The following is a 13,902-nucleotide window of genomic DNA, read 5'->3' as shown; positions in this document are numbered from 1 at the left end:
GGAACTTGCAGGTGATGGTGTTCCCATGCGCCTGCTGCCCTTGTCCTTCAAGGTGGTAGAGGTCACGGGTTTGGGAGGTGCTGTCGAAGAAGCCTTGGCATGTTGCTTCAGTGCATCTTGAAGATGGTACACACTGCAGCCACGGTGCGCCGGTGGTAGAGAGTGAATGCTTAAGGTGGTGGATGGGGTGCCAATCAAGCGGGCTGCTTTGTCCTGGATGGTGTTGAGCTTCTTGAGTATTGTTGGAGCTACACTCATCCAGGCAAGTGGGGAGTATTCCATCACACTCCCGACTTGTGCCTTTTTGAATGGTGGAACTGCTTTGGGGAGTCAGGAAGTGAGACGCTCGCCGCAGAATACCCAGCCTCTGACTTGCTCTTGTAGCAATAGTATTTATGTGGCTGTTCCAGTTAAGTTTCTGATCAATGGTGGCGCCCCCAGGATGTTGCTGGTGGGGAATTCGGAGATGGTAAATCCGTTGAATGTCAAGGAACAGTGGCTAGACTCTCGCTTGTTGGAGATAGTCGTTGCCTGGCACTTGTTACTTGACGCTTATCAGACCAAGCCTGAATGTGGTCCAGTTCTTGCTGCATGTGGGCATGGACTGCTTCATTATGTGGAGTTGCAAATGGAACTGAACATTGTGCAATCATCAGCGGACATCCCCACTTCTGACCTTATGAGGGAAGGTCATTGATGAAGCAGCTGAAGATGTTTGGGCCTAGGACACTCCTGTGGAACTCCTACAGTGATGTCCTGGGGCTGAGATGATGGACCTACACCAACCACAACCATCTTCCTTTGTGCTAGATATGACACCATATCTGGAGAGTTTTCTCCCTGATTCCCATTGACTTAAATTTTACAAGGGCTCCTTGATGCCACACTCTGTCAAATGCTGCCTTGATTTCAAGGGCAGTCACTCACTTGCTTTGCCTCTGGAATTTAGTTCTTTTGCTCGTGTTTGGACCATGTTTGACAAACTTGATGGAGTTCTTTGAGCATGTAACAAACCAGGTGGATAAAGGGGAAACAGTAGATGTCATGTATTTGGATTTCCAGAAGGCATTTGATAAGGTGTCACATAAAAGGTTACTGCACAAGATAAGAGCTCACGGGGTTGGGGGTAATATATTAGCATGGATAGAGGATTGGCTAACTAACAGAAAACAGAGAGTCGGGATAAATGGGTCATTTTTCAGGTTGGCAAACTGTAACTAGTGGGGTGCCACAGAGATCAATGCTGGGGTCTCAATCTATTTACAATCTTGGATGAAGGGACTCGAGTGTAATGTAACCTAATTTGCTGAAGATACAAAGATAGGTGGGAAAGCAAGTTGTGAGGAAGACTCAAATAATCTACAAAGGGATATAGATAGGTTAAATGAGTGGGCAAAAATTTGGCAGATGAGGTATAATGTGGGAAAATGTGAGGTTATCCACTTTGGCAGGAAAAATAAAAAAGCAAAATTATGTGGTATAGAGGGATCTGGTGGTCCTTGTACATGAAACACAAAGTTAGCATGCAGGTACAGCAAGTAATTAGGAAGGCAACTGGAATGTTGGCCTTTATTGCAAGGGGGATAGAGTATAAAAGTAGGGAAGTCTTGCAACAATTGCAGAGGGTGTTGGTGAGACCACACCTGGAGTACTGTGTACAGTTTTGGTCTCCTTATTTAAGGGGTATACTTGCATTGGAGGCAGTTCAGAGAAGGTTCATGAGGTTGATTCCTGAGATGAAGGGGTTGTCTTATGAAGAAAGGTTGAGCAGGTTGGGCCTATACTCATTGGAGTTTAGAAGAATGAGAGGTGATCTTATTGAAACCTAGAAGATTCTGAGGGGGCTTGACAGTAGATGCAGAGTGGATGTTTCTCTCGTGGGGGAATCTAGAACTAGGGGGCATAGTTTCAGAATAAGTGGTCACCCATTTAAAATGGAGATGAGGAGGAATTTCTGCTGAGGGTCGTGAATCTTTGGAATTCTCTACCCCAGAGAGCTGTGGAGGCTGAATGATTGAATATAATTAAGGTGGCCAAAGACAGATTGTTGAACGATAAGAGAGTGAAGGGTTATGGGGAATGGGCAGGGAAGTCGAGTTGAGGCCAAGGTCAGATCAGCCGTGATCTTATTGAATGGCGGAGCCGGCTCGATGGGCCAAATGGCCTACGTCTGCTCCTATTTCTTATGTCCTTATGTAATGAGGTCTGGAGCCGAGTGGTACTGACGAAACCCAAACTGAGCATCGGTGAGCCGTTGGAAAGTGTCATTGACGACACTTTCCATCAGTTTGCTGATGATTGAGAGAAGACTAATAGGGCGGTAATTGACTGCAATGGATTTGTCCTGCTTTTTGTGGGCAGTTTTCCACATTGTCGGGTAGACGCCAGTGTTGTAGCTGTACTGGAACAGCTTGGTTCGAGGCGCGGCTGGTTTTGGAGCACAAGTCTTTAGTGCGACAGCCGGGATGTTGTCCGGGCCCAAAGCCTTTGCTGTATCCAGCGCTTAACTGTTTGTGGTTATCACACGGAGTGAATGGAATTGGTTGAAGACTGGCTTCTGTGATGGTGGAGACCTCGGGAGAAGGCCGATATGGATCATCCACTCAGCACTTCTGGCTGAAGATGGTAGTAAGTGCTTCAACCTTATCTTTTGTACCCGTATGTTAGGCTCCGCCATCATTTGAGGATGGGGATATTCACGGAGCCGCCTCCTCCCGTTAGTTGTTTCATTGTCCACTATCTTTCACGACTGGATGTGGCAGGACTGTAGAGCTTTGATTTGATCCATTGATTGTGGGATCACTTGGCTCTATCTAGAACATGCTGCTTCCATTGATTAGCATGCATGTAGTCCTGTGTTGCAGCTTCCCTCAGATTGGCGCCTCATTTTTAGGTATGCCTGCTGCTGCTCCTAGCGTGCTTTTCTGCACTCCTCCTCATTTAACCAAGGTTGATCTCCTGGCTTGATGGCAATGGTAGAGTGAGGGATATGCCAGGCCATGAGGTTAGAGTGTGATGAAGTACAATTCTGCTGCAGCTGATGGCCCACAGCACCTCATGAATGCCCAGTTTTTAGCCACCAGATCTGTTCTGAATATATCCCATTTAGCACAGTGGTAGTGCTACACAACATGATGGATGGTGTTTTCATTGTGAAGACGGGATGTCGTCTCCACAAGGACTGTACGGTGGTCATTGCTACCAATACTGTCATAGACGGATGCATCTGCGACGGGTAAGGACGAAGTCAAGTAGGTTTTTCCCTCATGTTGGTTCTCTCTCCACTTGCTGCAGGCCCAATCTGGCAGCTGTGTCCATACAGGACTCGGCCAGCTCTGTCAGTAGTGATGCTACCGAGCCACAGTGGCTAACAAATAACTTTTGAAGTGTAGCCACTGTTAAGTAGGCAAATGTGGCCGCCAATCTGCGCACAGCAAATTCCACAAATAGCAATGAGATAAATGACCAGTTAATCTGTTGTGGTGGTGATTGAGGGATAAATGTTGGCCAAGACACTGGAAGAATTCCCCTGCTGTTATATAAATAATGTTATGGGATCTTGTACATACACTTGAATAGGTAGGTGGGACTTTGGTTCAGTATCTTATCTGAAAGACAGTATGTACTTCGAAGTAGTACTGAAGGATCAGCTTAGATTATGTGCTTGAATCCATGAGGAAGGCTTAGGGACTTGGAAATTATCGTGGACTCACACTCAATGCATAGGTAATTAAAAAGGCAATGGAATGGTGAGAGCATATAGCCAGAACAGTAACACACAAATTTCCAAAAGTTATATGATTGAGTGATAAATATTTCTGATAATCTTCCAGGCAGGGGAGTACAAACCAAAATATTAGATATTTAAAATTCAGTTGAATGCAATGATGAGAGAGGGATGAGCTTCAGTGTGTCAAATAGCATTTTCTTGCCCCTGGCTTTAATTAAGTTCTTAAAAATAATTCTGTGCTCGCGAGTTGTATATATCCCGCTCATTAGCGGAAACATTCTGTATTCAATGACTGCGATAATTTACCTCAATGTCTTTATATATTGCAAGTATGTATATTATTTTGATTTATTTCAATCTGTACTATAATTTCAGAAGTATCTTTAATGCCACCTGTTTTTAAGTGAAGCTTTCTCTTTTTTTCAGAAGATATTCTGTACCATCAACAAAATCCCATTAGCTGAGAATAAAGTTGCAACTCATTGGCAAGTACGGCCCAAACAGTCAGTTTTTTTTTTTATAAACATTCCATAGTACTATTTGAGCTGTTTGGCACATTATAAATATTCCAAGAACACAAGTATATTTCATCGGTCTCAGTATGTGGCCTTACTGCTAATCACTAGCAAAGATGCATTCTCCACACTTCAGTTCCTTTCTAATATAAATGCATAAGTTTAAAAAGTAGTGTTGTTTGAGTCATGGATAAATATATTTAGATAGCCATTGAAAAATTTATTTAAAAATGGCCCGGATTTTATGGCCAGCGGCGAACGAACGGCAATCGCCATTCATTACACTTACAGTTGCCCACAGACTTTTTGTGGGCTCAACTTAGGGTCATTGGGCGTCTGAAACAGTGCAGCGGCGTCTACAGGGGATCTGGGACCTGTGTGAACAGCGAAAGCAACAGCGTATCTCTTCAACCAATCAGTATCCTCACTGAGACACGCAGAGTCTAAACCAGGAAGTGTAAGTTAGGATATTTAATTCAATCTAAAATCAAATACAGAAATCGAAATGGAGAGGGAAAGAAAGAGATAAAAGAGACAAAGAAAAAGTGCCAGAAAGGTTGCTTGGTAATAATTAAGACTTATCGCGCTTTTAAAATTTCACTTGCACTTGAATGGACAAGCCCTAACTTTCGTGGCGTGATTAGTGGGTAAGTACCACAACTTCACACTCTTGCATGTATTTCAATGCAGAGTCTATCGGTGAGATACCGTTGGAGCGAAGCTTGTGGAGGAGCAGGTTAAATCGGACAGTAACTTCCGGATTGCCGCGTTTTACTGCGCATGTGCCAGAAGTTGCTGTCCAATTTATACCATAATAAATGGTGTGTACTGATAGCCTCACTGTTACTCTTCACAACTCAAGAGCATGAAAGCAGCTCTATAGACGTCTGAAGGCCAAGGTCCAATATAAAACTCGCGACCTAAACAACGGATGGTGGGTGGAATAAGCGCAGGAGATCCAGAAACTAGCCAACAGCCACAATGTGCGTGGATTCTTTAGCGCAGTCAAGACCACCTACGGCCCAAGGTCCTATCTCACTGAGGGCCAAGAACGGAGAGGTACTCATTAAGGACAGAGAGGCAGTCAGTGCCCGCTGGAAGTAACACTTCGAAGATCTCCTTAACCGAGACTGTCTTCGACGTGGGTGTTCACGACTCAATCCCGCAGCATGCTACCCGCCACCACCTCAGTACAACCCCAGCTCAGCATGAGATTGAAAAGGCCATCCGACAACTGAAGAACAACAAGGCCTCCGGAGCAGATAGAATCCCCACCGAAGTACTAAAGCATAGCGGAGAAGTATTATTGGTGTAAATCCGTGATCTCGTTTCACATATTTGATAGGAGGAAAGCATGCCAGGGGATCTGAGAGATGCTGTAATCCTGACCATCTTCAAGAAAGGTGACCAGTCCCATTGCGGTAATTACAGATGAATTTCCCTGCTGTCTGCCACAGGGAAAGTCATCAAGAATCCTCCTCAATTGCCTTCGCCCAGTCGCTGAAGAGCTCCTCCCAGAGTCGCAATGTAGATTCTGCCCACTAAGGGGCACAATGGACATGATCTTCACCACATGTCAAATTCAAGAAAAATGCAGGGAGCAGCATCAACCTCTGTACATGGCCGCCTTTGACCTCACAAAGGCATTCAACACTATCAACCACGAGGGAGCATGGAATGTCCTTTCTCGAATTCGGCTGCACTCAAAAGTTTGTCACCATCCTCCAGCTGCTTCACGATGACGTGCAAGCCGTGATCCTGACCAACGGATCCATCACAGACCCAATACACATGCTAACCGGGATCAAGCAGGGCTGTGTCATCGCACCAACACTCTTCTCGATCTTCCTTGCTGCAGTGCTCCACTTCATCCTCAATAAGCTCCCTACTGGAGTGGAACTAATCTACAGAGCAAACAGGAAATTGTTCAACATCTGTTGTCTCCAGTCAGATCCAATGTCGTCCCATCCTCTGTCATTGAATTACAGTATGCAGACGACGCTTGCATTTGCGCACATTCAGAGGTCGAACTCCAAATCATCGTCAACACCTTCACCGTAGCGTACTAGAGTATGAGCCTTACATTAGACATCCGAAAGACAAAGGTTCTCTACCAACCTGCCCCTGCCACACAGTACAGCTCCCCGATTATCAAGATCCATGACGAGGCCTTGGACAATGTGGACCACTGGGAGCCTACTGTCAACAAGAGCAGACGCCTAAGTCCAACACCACTTTGTGTGCCAGTGCACACTGAGGAAGAGAATGTTTGATGACTAGGATCTCAAACCTGGGACCAAGCTCATGGTCTACAGAGCAGTAGTGATACCCGCCCTCTTATATGCTTCAGAAATATGGACTATGTACAGCAGGCACCTCCCAAAGCACTGGAGAAGTACCACCAACGCTGCCTCCGTAAGATCATGTAAATTAATTGGCAGGATAGGCGCACCAACGTCGGTGTTCTCACTCGGGCCAACATCCCCAGCATGACCACGCTCAATCAGCTCCGATGGATGGGGCACATCGTCCGCATGTCCAATACTCCGAGCTCCGATATGGCAAGCATGTCCCAGGTGGGCAGAGAAATGCTTCAAGGACACCCTCCAAAGCCTCCTTGAAAAAGTGCAATATCCCCACCGGCACCTGGGAATCCCTGGCCCAAGACCGCTCAAAATGGAGGAGAAGCATCTAGGAAGGCACCGAACACCTTGAATCTCTTTGCCAGGAGCATGCGGAAGCCTAGCACAAACAGCGGAAGGAGCACACAACAACCCAAGCACCCCACCCACCCGTCCCTTCAACCACCACCTGCCTCACCTATGACAGAGACTGTAGATGGTTTCATCAATCACTTGAGAACTCATTAGTGTGGAAGCAAATCATCCTTGACTCCGAGGGACTGCCTAAGAGAGAAGAGAAACTGTTATTCTTACCGCAAAATCCAGGCCGTTCTATGTTTGAACCATTGTTGTTTTGGGGAACAGGTGAACTCTAGGAAGCTAGTCATTGGAGTGGTGTTTATGTAAGGCTACTAGTTTTAACTCCTGTATGAAGCGATCCCTTTTACATTACCATCTGATTATATGATACCTACACACAGCAAAATAAGGACACGTTTATTTGTACTGCCAAACTGGCCAACATGCTCCACCCTTTGTTTCTGATTGGTCCCCTTGGAGGATAAGCCACACCCTGAAGTTTCACAGGAATGTGTCACTGGAACCGCCCATCCCAAGGACTTCCTGACTTTGCAAATTGTAACTCGATCCACTTTGACTTCCTGAAGTGACAGAGGACAGAGCTCCCCAGAAGACAGCAAGGGCCAGCCAAAGTGCCTTCCCCCAGTCCAAATACATCCCTCCCCCAACAGAAGTGCCTTCCCCCAGTCCAAATACATCTCAGCCAAAGTGCCGTACCCCAGCGCAAGTGCATCTTTCTCTCTTCTCTTCCCACCGCCGCCGCCACCACCACCACCACCACCACCACCACCACGCAGTGTGTACGGACTGTTAACCTGTTTATTGGGTATCCAGTGAATAGTGACCGTGTCATGACCCCTGGATATCATCCACTCCAATGTTCCTTGTAGGTGGTTGGAAGAATATGATCCGTCTTCCCTGAGTTCTCCCTCTCCCCTCTGATTCTCCCCTCCCCCCCCCCCCCCCCCCCCAGGCTGGCGGGGGTGGGGGGGGGGGGGGGGAAGAGAGAGAGAGAGAGAGAGTCGGAGCCTCTGCCTAGAATGGGATTTGAACCCACAACCTTCTGACTCTGAGCCACAGCTGACACTGTTTAGACATAAGTTAAAGTTGGTTGATTCTCCTGCTGTTGCTTCTGCTTCTGTATTGGAGGTTAAAGTTCAGTTTTATGGAGCGTGAAATGCCCACGGCATATATATTATACTATTGTATTGATGGTAGATGTAAATTGTATATTATGTTGCAGTTTCTAATGGAACTCTGCTGCTGTGGTGAAAAGCTTACAATTGTGTGAAATAGAACTTTTTGTGGACTGTGTAGAGGTTTGTGTGTATCTTTCCTATACCTGTTCACAACCAATATTTTCTATTTGCTTAGCTATTGCCATGTCTTTTTTTATTTTTGTCTTTTGCCTCACTAAGGTAATCTTTGCATATCGCCTATCAGTTTGCTCTGTACAGTTTTTCAAAATACCTGTCTGCATTAAACCTCTCTCTGATAGGAATCAGCATTGTGAACTCTAACTCTTTGATATTCTCTCTTAACTCTCTCCAAATTCTTTGTTTTGCTTAGTCTTTTCAAGACGCATGCTTATCTTCTAGTTTCCAAGTTTTGAATAGTCTACACCAGAAATGTTATCCTGTCTTTTCTCCTGTCAGTTGCTGTATTTCTAGTGTTTTCTGCTTCATGTCTGATTTCCAACATTTGTTCTTTTTATCCCATTTGGATTATTATTATGCTGTAAACATACATTATGTTTTTAACAGCCTGCATGTGGGTGGGCTTGAGTTCTGGAAAATATTCTTTTGTACAGGTTTGTCTCTACAACATATATACTAACAGTCAGCATTCTGGAGGCCCTGTCCACATTTGTGGAACAAAATCAGCATGCATTATTTTCACAATAGTATAATGGGTCATCTTTTATTCACACTATCTCAATTTTTTTTCACAATGTTGGAGGGAAAAAAATGGTAATTAGACACATTCAATCATATGCTGCATATATGGAGCACTATCCAGCTATCCTGAGTACATTCTGAACGGAGTAATTCATGAGTACCATTTCTGAGCCCTACCTGCTGCTATTTCTGCTGTGATTGATGCCACTAAACATTGCAGGTGGAAATTCTTGCAAGGTCAGTGTACAGTGTTGCCAATCACAGAAGGAGCATTGGCAGGTAGGAGCTCAGAAGCAAGGGGACGAGGAGGCAAGGGAGCAGGAGAGGGGAGATGCCAGAACCAGCATTTGTGGACAGAACGATGAAGTCAGGAGCAATACTGGAGGGTGGGAGGAAAGAGTGAGGGGAGAAGCTGGGAGCAGTGCTGGGAGGGATGGGGAAGGAGCTGGAATCAATGTTTTGGACGAAGGCAAACTGGGCACAACAGTCTGAGGGAGGAGAGGGAAGCTGGGAGCAGTGCTTGGGAACAGCTGGGTGCAATTGACCTGTTGAAAACTCTGGTGTCGGCATGCAGAACAAAATTAGAATGATGACAAATGAGACTTTTAGTGGGGTTCATACAAATAAAGCTGTGAGTGATGAAACACTTGAAGGTGAAGGCTGGATGGGAGGCAATAAAGACCCCCATGCAGAACCCTGGACATTAATGATCAGCTCTCAAACCACTTCATCACAGTGTGGGGAAAGTGGCTGTAAGTGGCACACTTGGTGCAATACATTTTTGGAAGGTGTGGCTGCCTCCTCTTACTTTGCCTGATATATTAACAACTTCCATTTGTGTAGCACCTTTAATGTGGAAAACATCCCAAGGCACTTCTCAGAGGCGTAATCAGACAAAAATGAATGCGAGAATAAGAAGGATATATTATGAGGGGTGAGCTTAGTAAGGTCATTAAACTTCTTTCAGCGCTGCGTTTTCCTGAAAGGGGTCATGTAGGAGGTACTTACTGCTATGGCAACTTCATTCCACTGTGCCTGCGCTCTTCCCTTAGATGGCCTTTTTAATCACTATCCCAGAGAGCCTCGCTCCTCATCCTCCTTTGGGACAGCAGCATTTTCACTGATGCCTCTAAGCTTTGGGGTCTCTGTGCTCTGCAGCAGACCTCTCAGAAATTATAAAATGATTCCTACTTGTAAACAAAAAAAAAGTTTCTAATTAAGCTTGGCCTTTGAAGTTGTTGCGGATGTTTAACTCCTGCATGCCTCTTACTGCCCTTCCTCCTCCAGTACCAAGTCCCGAATTGAAGGCAGAAATACCATCTGGAGATTATTTAAATAAATTTAATCCCAGAAAATTTACTCGGGTCAGTGCAGGTTCATTCAAGTGGTAGAAGTCCCACCCCATTTTGAAAGCCAGAAAGGAAAATTTGGGTTACTATCTGTTTTAGAGCTATTGTGTATCAAAATAAGCTGGGCTATTTTTTCTGAAGGGGCTAAAACCAGGTTCAATTTGGACTGTGATGAAAATAAATAATTAACATGTTATGCCATATACAAAAATGCTTAATCTTTCTGACCAAGGGTTTCAGTGGTAATAGTGACAGATAGGCAATATTGCGGAGGTGGATTTCGATGGTCTTTGTGGTGATCTAGCTCCACCAAGCTCGGTTCAAACAAACAGGTTACATACTGTAAGGTTCAGCCTGAGCAAGCAGCTGGATAGGGGCTGAAATCGAGTGAGGGTGTGGCGATTTTAGCAGGAGCCAAACGGGATGACTTTGGACTTGCCAGTGTTAAGTTGCAAAGGTTATTGCTCATCACAACTTAATGTCAGATAAGCAGTCAGACAGCACAGTGCTGGTTATGGAGCCATATGCGGTGTTGAAGTGCAGCTGGATGCCATCAACACTTTAATAACACTTGCGAACGGTGTCACCAAGCAGTAGCGTGTAGATGAGGAAGCGATGGAACGAAGCAAGTGTAGTGCCACTGAAGTAGCTGTCAGAGGAGAGACAATGAAGGAAGATGGAATGATAAACCACATTGAATGGAATGGAGGGGTTGAGGAGGTCAAGGAGGGATAGTTGTTGGTGACTTTAACCAGGGCAGTTTTGGTGCAGTCGGCAGGATGGAAACTAGATAATCTTGGAGTAGGAGGAGAATTTGGCCCTAGAGAGAGAGAGGGACTTGACTTTTTTTTAAGATGATCCAACTTGATCTAACCAAGTCATTCACAAACCAGGAATGCTGAATCCTGTAGCCTTCAAATCTAAGGGCGAGTACATGGAAATCATATTGAGAAGATAGTGGGTCAGGAGACACGAGGGATTTTGATGTTAAACATTTGATGTTAAACTAAGTCCTCTTATTTCCTTTGTCCTTTATTTCGACTATAGTCCTATTGAATGACATGTACTTACATAAATATAGCTTTGCTGGTGAAGAACTGTACTCGCTCCAACCAATGTATGTAATGCTTGCATGTAAAATGTTAATTTACCATGATAGTGAGTGTATTATGTAGTCATTGTGACAAAAACATTACAATTGTACCAATAACTGTGGATGTTGATGATTCCCTATATTGTGTATGTTATTTCAAATTGATAATTCTGAGTAATAACTGTATTGAGCATAATTAATTGCAGAAAAAAAGGTCCATTCCTTTTTTTATTGGGTAACAGAATCCAGGACGTGTTTGAAAGCAAATCGGTCAGATAATACATTGAACCTTGGGTACATTTACAGCTGATAATACATTAAACCTTGGGTACATTTACAGCTGTTTCTGGAATCACACGAAAGACTCTAACTAATCTCAGCTGCTCATGTGATGTATAGTCTTTTCAGACTTGTACCCCTGACTAGTGTAGCATAGGCAGCATCACTCCTTTTATTAATGCAAACAATGCTTTTGTAGTGTTCTCTTGGTTCCATTATCTTGCTGAGTATTTTCAATGTCAGCAAATGTTAAATGGTACCTTATGTTTCTTTACTTGCAGGTCTGGAATGGGTGAACACTGAAGGACCTCTCCTCCTGCAAAACGACCTTTGTGGTAAAGTGGTGGTGCTGGACTTCTTCACTTATTGTTGCATCAACTGCATGCACTTGCTGCCAGACCTTCATGCCCTGGAACAGAAGCACTCTGATAAAGGTATCAGTCACTGGATTTTTATTGGGGAGGTGGGAAATCCTTTTTAAGAACCAGATAAGTAGAGTTACTGAACCAACTGGCCCATGCTTGTGTCTGTCAGTTATATTTGTGAGCAAATGAAAAGCTTTAACATACATGCCCTATTAACGGGCAATATATAAAAGCTTTTCATTTCACCTTTTACAGTTATGACTGTTGCTGCTGCTTGTCTACAATTTCAATGGAATTTAATTTGTAAATGGAATACTTTTACTATTTTTATGATTGCATCTTGTCATAAGAACATAATAGGAGCAGGAATAGGCCATTCGGCCCATCGACCCTGCTCCGCCATTCAATAAGATAATGACTGATCTTCTACCTCAACTCCACTTTCTTGCACTATCCCCATATCCCTTGATTCCCTTAATATTCAAAAATCTATCGATCTCTGTCTTGAATATACTCAACGACTGAGCATCCACAGCGCTCTAGCGTAGAAAATTCCAAAGATTTACCACCCTCTGAGTGAAGAAATTTCGCTTCATCTCAGTCCTTAATGGCCGACCCCTTATTCTGAGACTGTGACCCCTGATTCTAGACTCCCCAGCCAGGGGAAACATCCTCCCTGCAACTACCCTGTCCAGCCCTGTAAGAATTTTGCATGTTTCAATAAGATCGCCACTCATTCTTCTAAACTCGAGAGAATATAGGCCGAGTCGACTCAATTCCTCCTCATATAGGACAATCCCCCAATCCCAGGAATCAGTCTGGTGAACCTTTGTTGCACTTCCTCTATAGCAAGTAAGGAGACCAAAACTGTACACAATACTCTAGGTGTTGTGGTCTCACCATGGCCCTATATAATTGCAGTAAGACATCTTTTACTCTTACTCAAATCCTCTTGTAATAAAGGCCAAGATACCATTTGCTTTCTTAATTGCTTGCTGTACTTGCATGTTAACTTTCAGAGATTCGTGTACAAGGATACCCAGGTCCCTCTGAACACTAATATTTCCCAATCTCTCACCATTTAAAAAATACTCTGCATTTCTATTTTTCCTACGAAAGTGGATAACCACATTTCTCCACATTATGGGCCCAAGTTTCGGATCCTCGGTAGAACGGCGCACCTCGGAGAGGCCCGCCTAATTTCTCCGACTGAAAAAGCGCCAAATACTTGCCTCGCGATTCTCCGATATCTGTAGGCCCATTTGCAGCTCAGCGCGGTGCTGCAGGAGCTGCAAGGGGCGGAGCTATAGTCCTACACCAAAAAGAGTGCCGGCAGCTGCGCGTGTGCGCAGTAGCTCCTGGCCCTCCCAGCGCGTCCTGTCTCCAGGCGACGACCCTATCCCTGGCTGAAGGGATGTCGCCCCTATCCTGGGCCGAATGGCCTGCCTGCCCTTAACTCTTCAGCGGTGGGCCCGCCCGAACAGTATCTCGTCGGGGGCGGGCCCCGCCCGAACTTCCCTTCGGCGGTGGGGCCTGCCCGACCAGCATCTCATCGGGGGCGGGCCCCACCCGAGCACCTCGTCGGCAGCAGGGCCCGCCCGAGCAGCACCTTGGTGGCGGGGCCTGCCCGACCAGCTCTTTAGCAGACTGTTGGAGGGCTCCCGGTGCTGCAGTAGGTGAGTAGAAACTTTTAATTTTTTATTTATTGATTTTTAAAAAAAATGATTTATTTATCATTTATTATTGATGATGGCTCTTTATTGGTAAAAGTGAAGTGTTTAATGCTTTGTAAAATCCCTTAACTTCCCTTCCCCCCCCCCCCCCCCCCCATCTCTCGCTACCTGCGCCTAATTTATAAAGTGTAGGGAAGGTTTTTCTGAGCGTACAAAAATTGACACTTACTCCGTTCTAAGTTAGTTTGGAGTAACTTTTCGCTGCCTAAACTTGCAAAACAGGCTGGTAACGCCCCCT

The 13,902-nt window shown here is 45.0% G+C and overlaps 1 protein-coding gene across 3 annotated transcripts in view; it reads left to right on the top strand.

Annotated features, from left to right (window-relative positions):
* Positions 1–13,902, top strand: part of nhlrc2 (NHL repeat containing 2) — a 116,984-nt gene that overhangs the window by 14,912 nt on the left and 88,170 nt on the right. For 2 of the 3 annotated variants that reach the window (XM_070876607.1, XM_070876608.1), the window contains exon 2: positions 11,848–12,000. In XM_070876607.1, the coding sequence (XP_070732708.1) occupies positions 11,848–12,000 (153 nt within the window). Of the gene's footprint in view, positions 1–4,156; positions 4,220–11,847; positions 12,001–13,902 lie in introns of all 3 variants that reach the window. The other variant, XM_070876609.1, reaches the window with a different exon arrangement.

The sequence above is a fragment of the Pristiophorus japonicus genome, chromosome 3, assembly GCF_044704955.1.
Source record: "Pristiophorus japonicus isolate sPriJap1 chromosome 3, sPriJap1.hap1, whole genome shotgun sequence".
NCBI classification, from domain to species: domain Eukaryota; kingdom Metazoa; phylum Chordata; class Chondrichthyes; family Pristiophoridae; genus Pristiophorus; species Pristiophorus japonicus.
The sequence above is the reverse complement of the archived record's forward strand: the minus strand, read 5'-3'. Positions and strand labels throughout refer to the sequence as shown.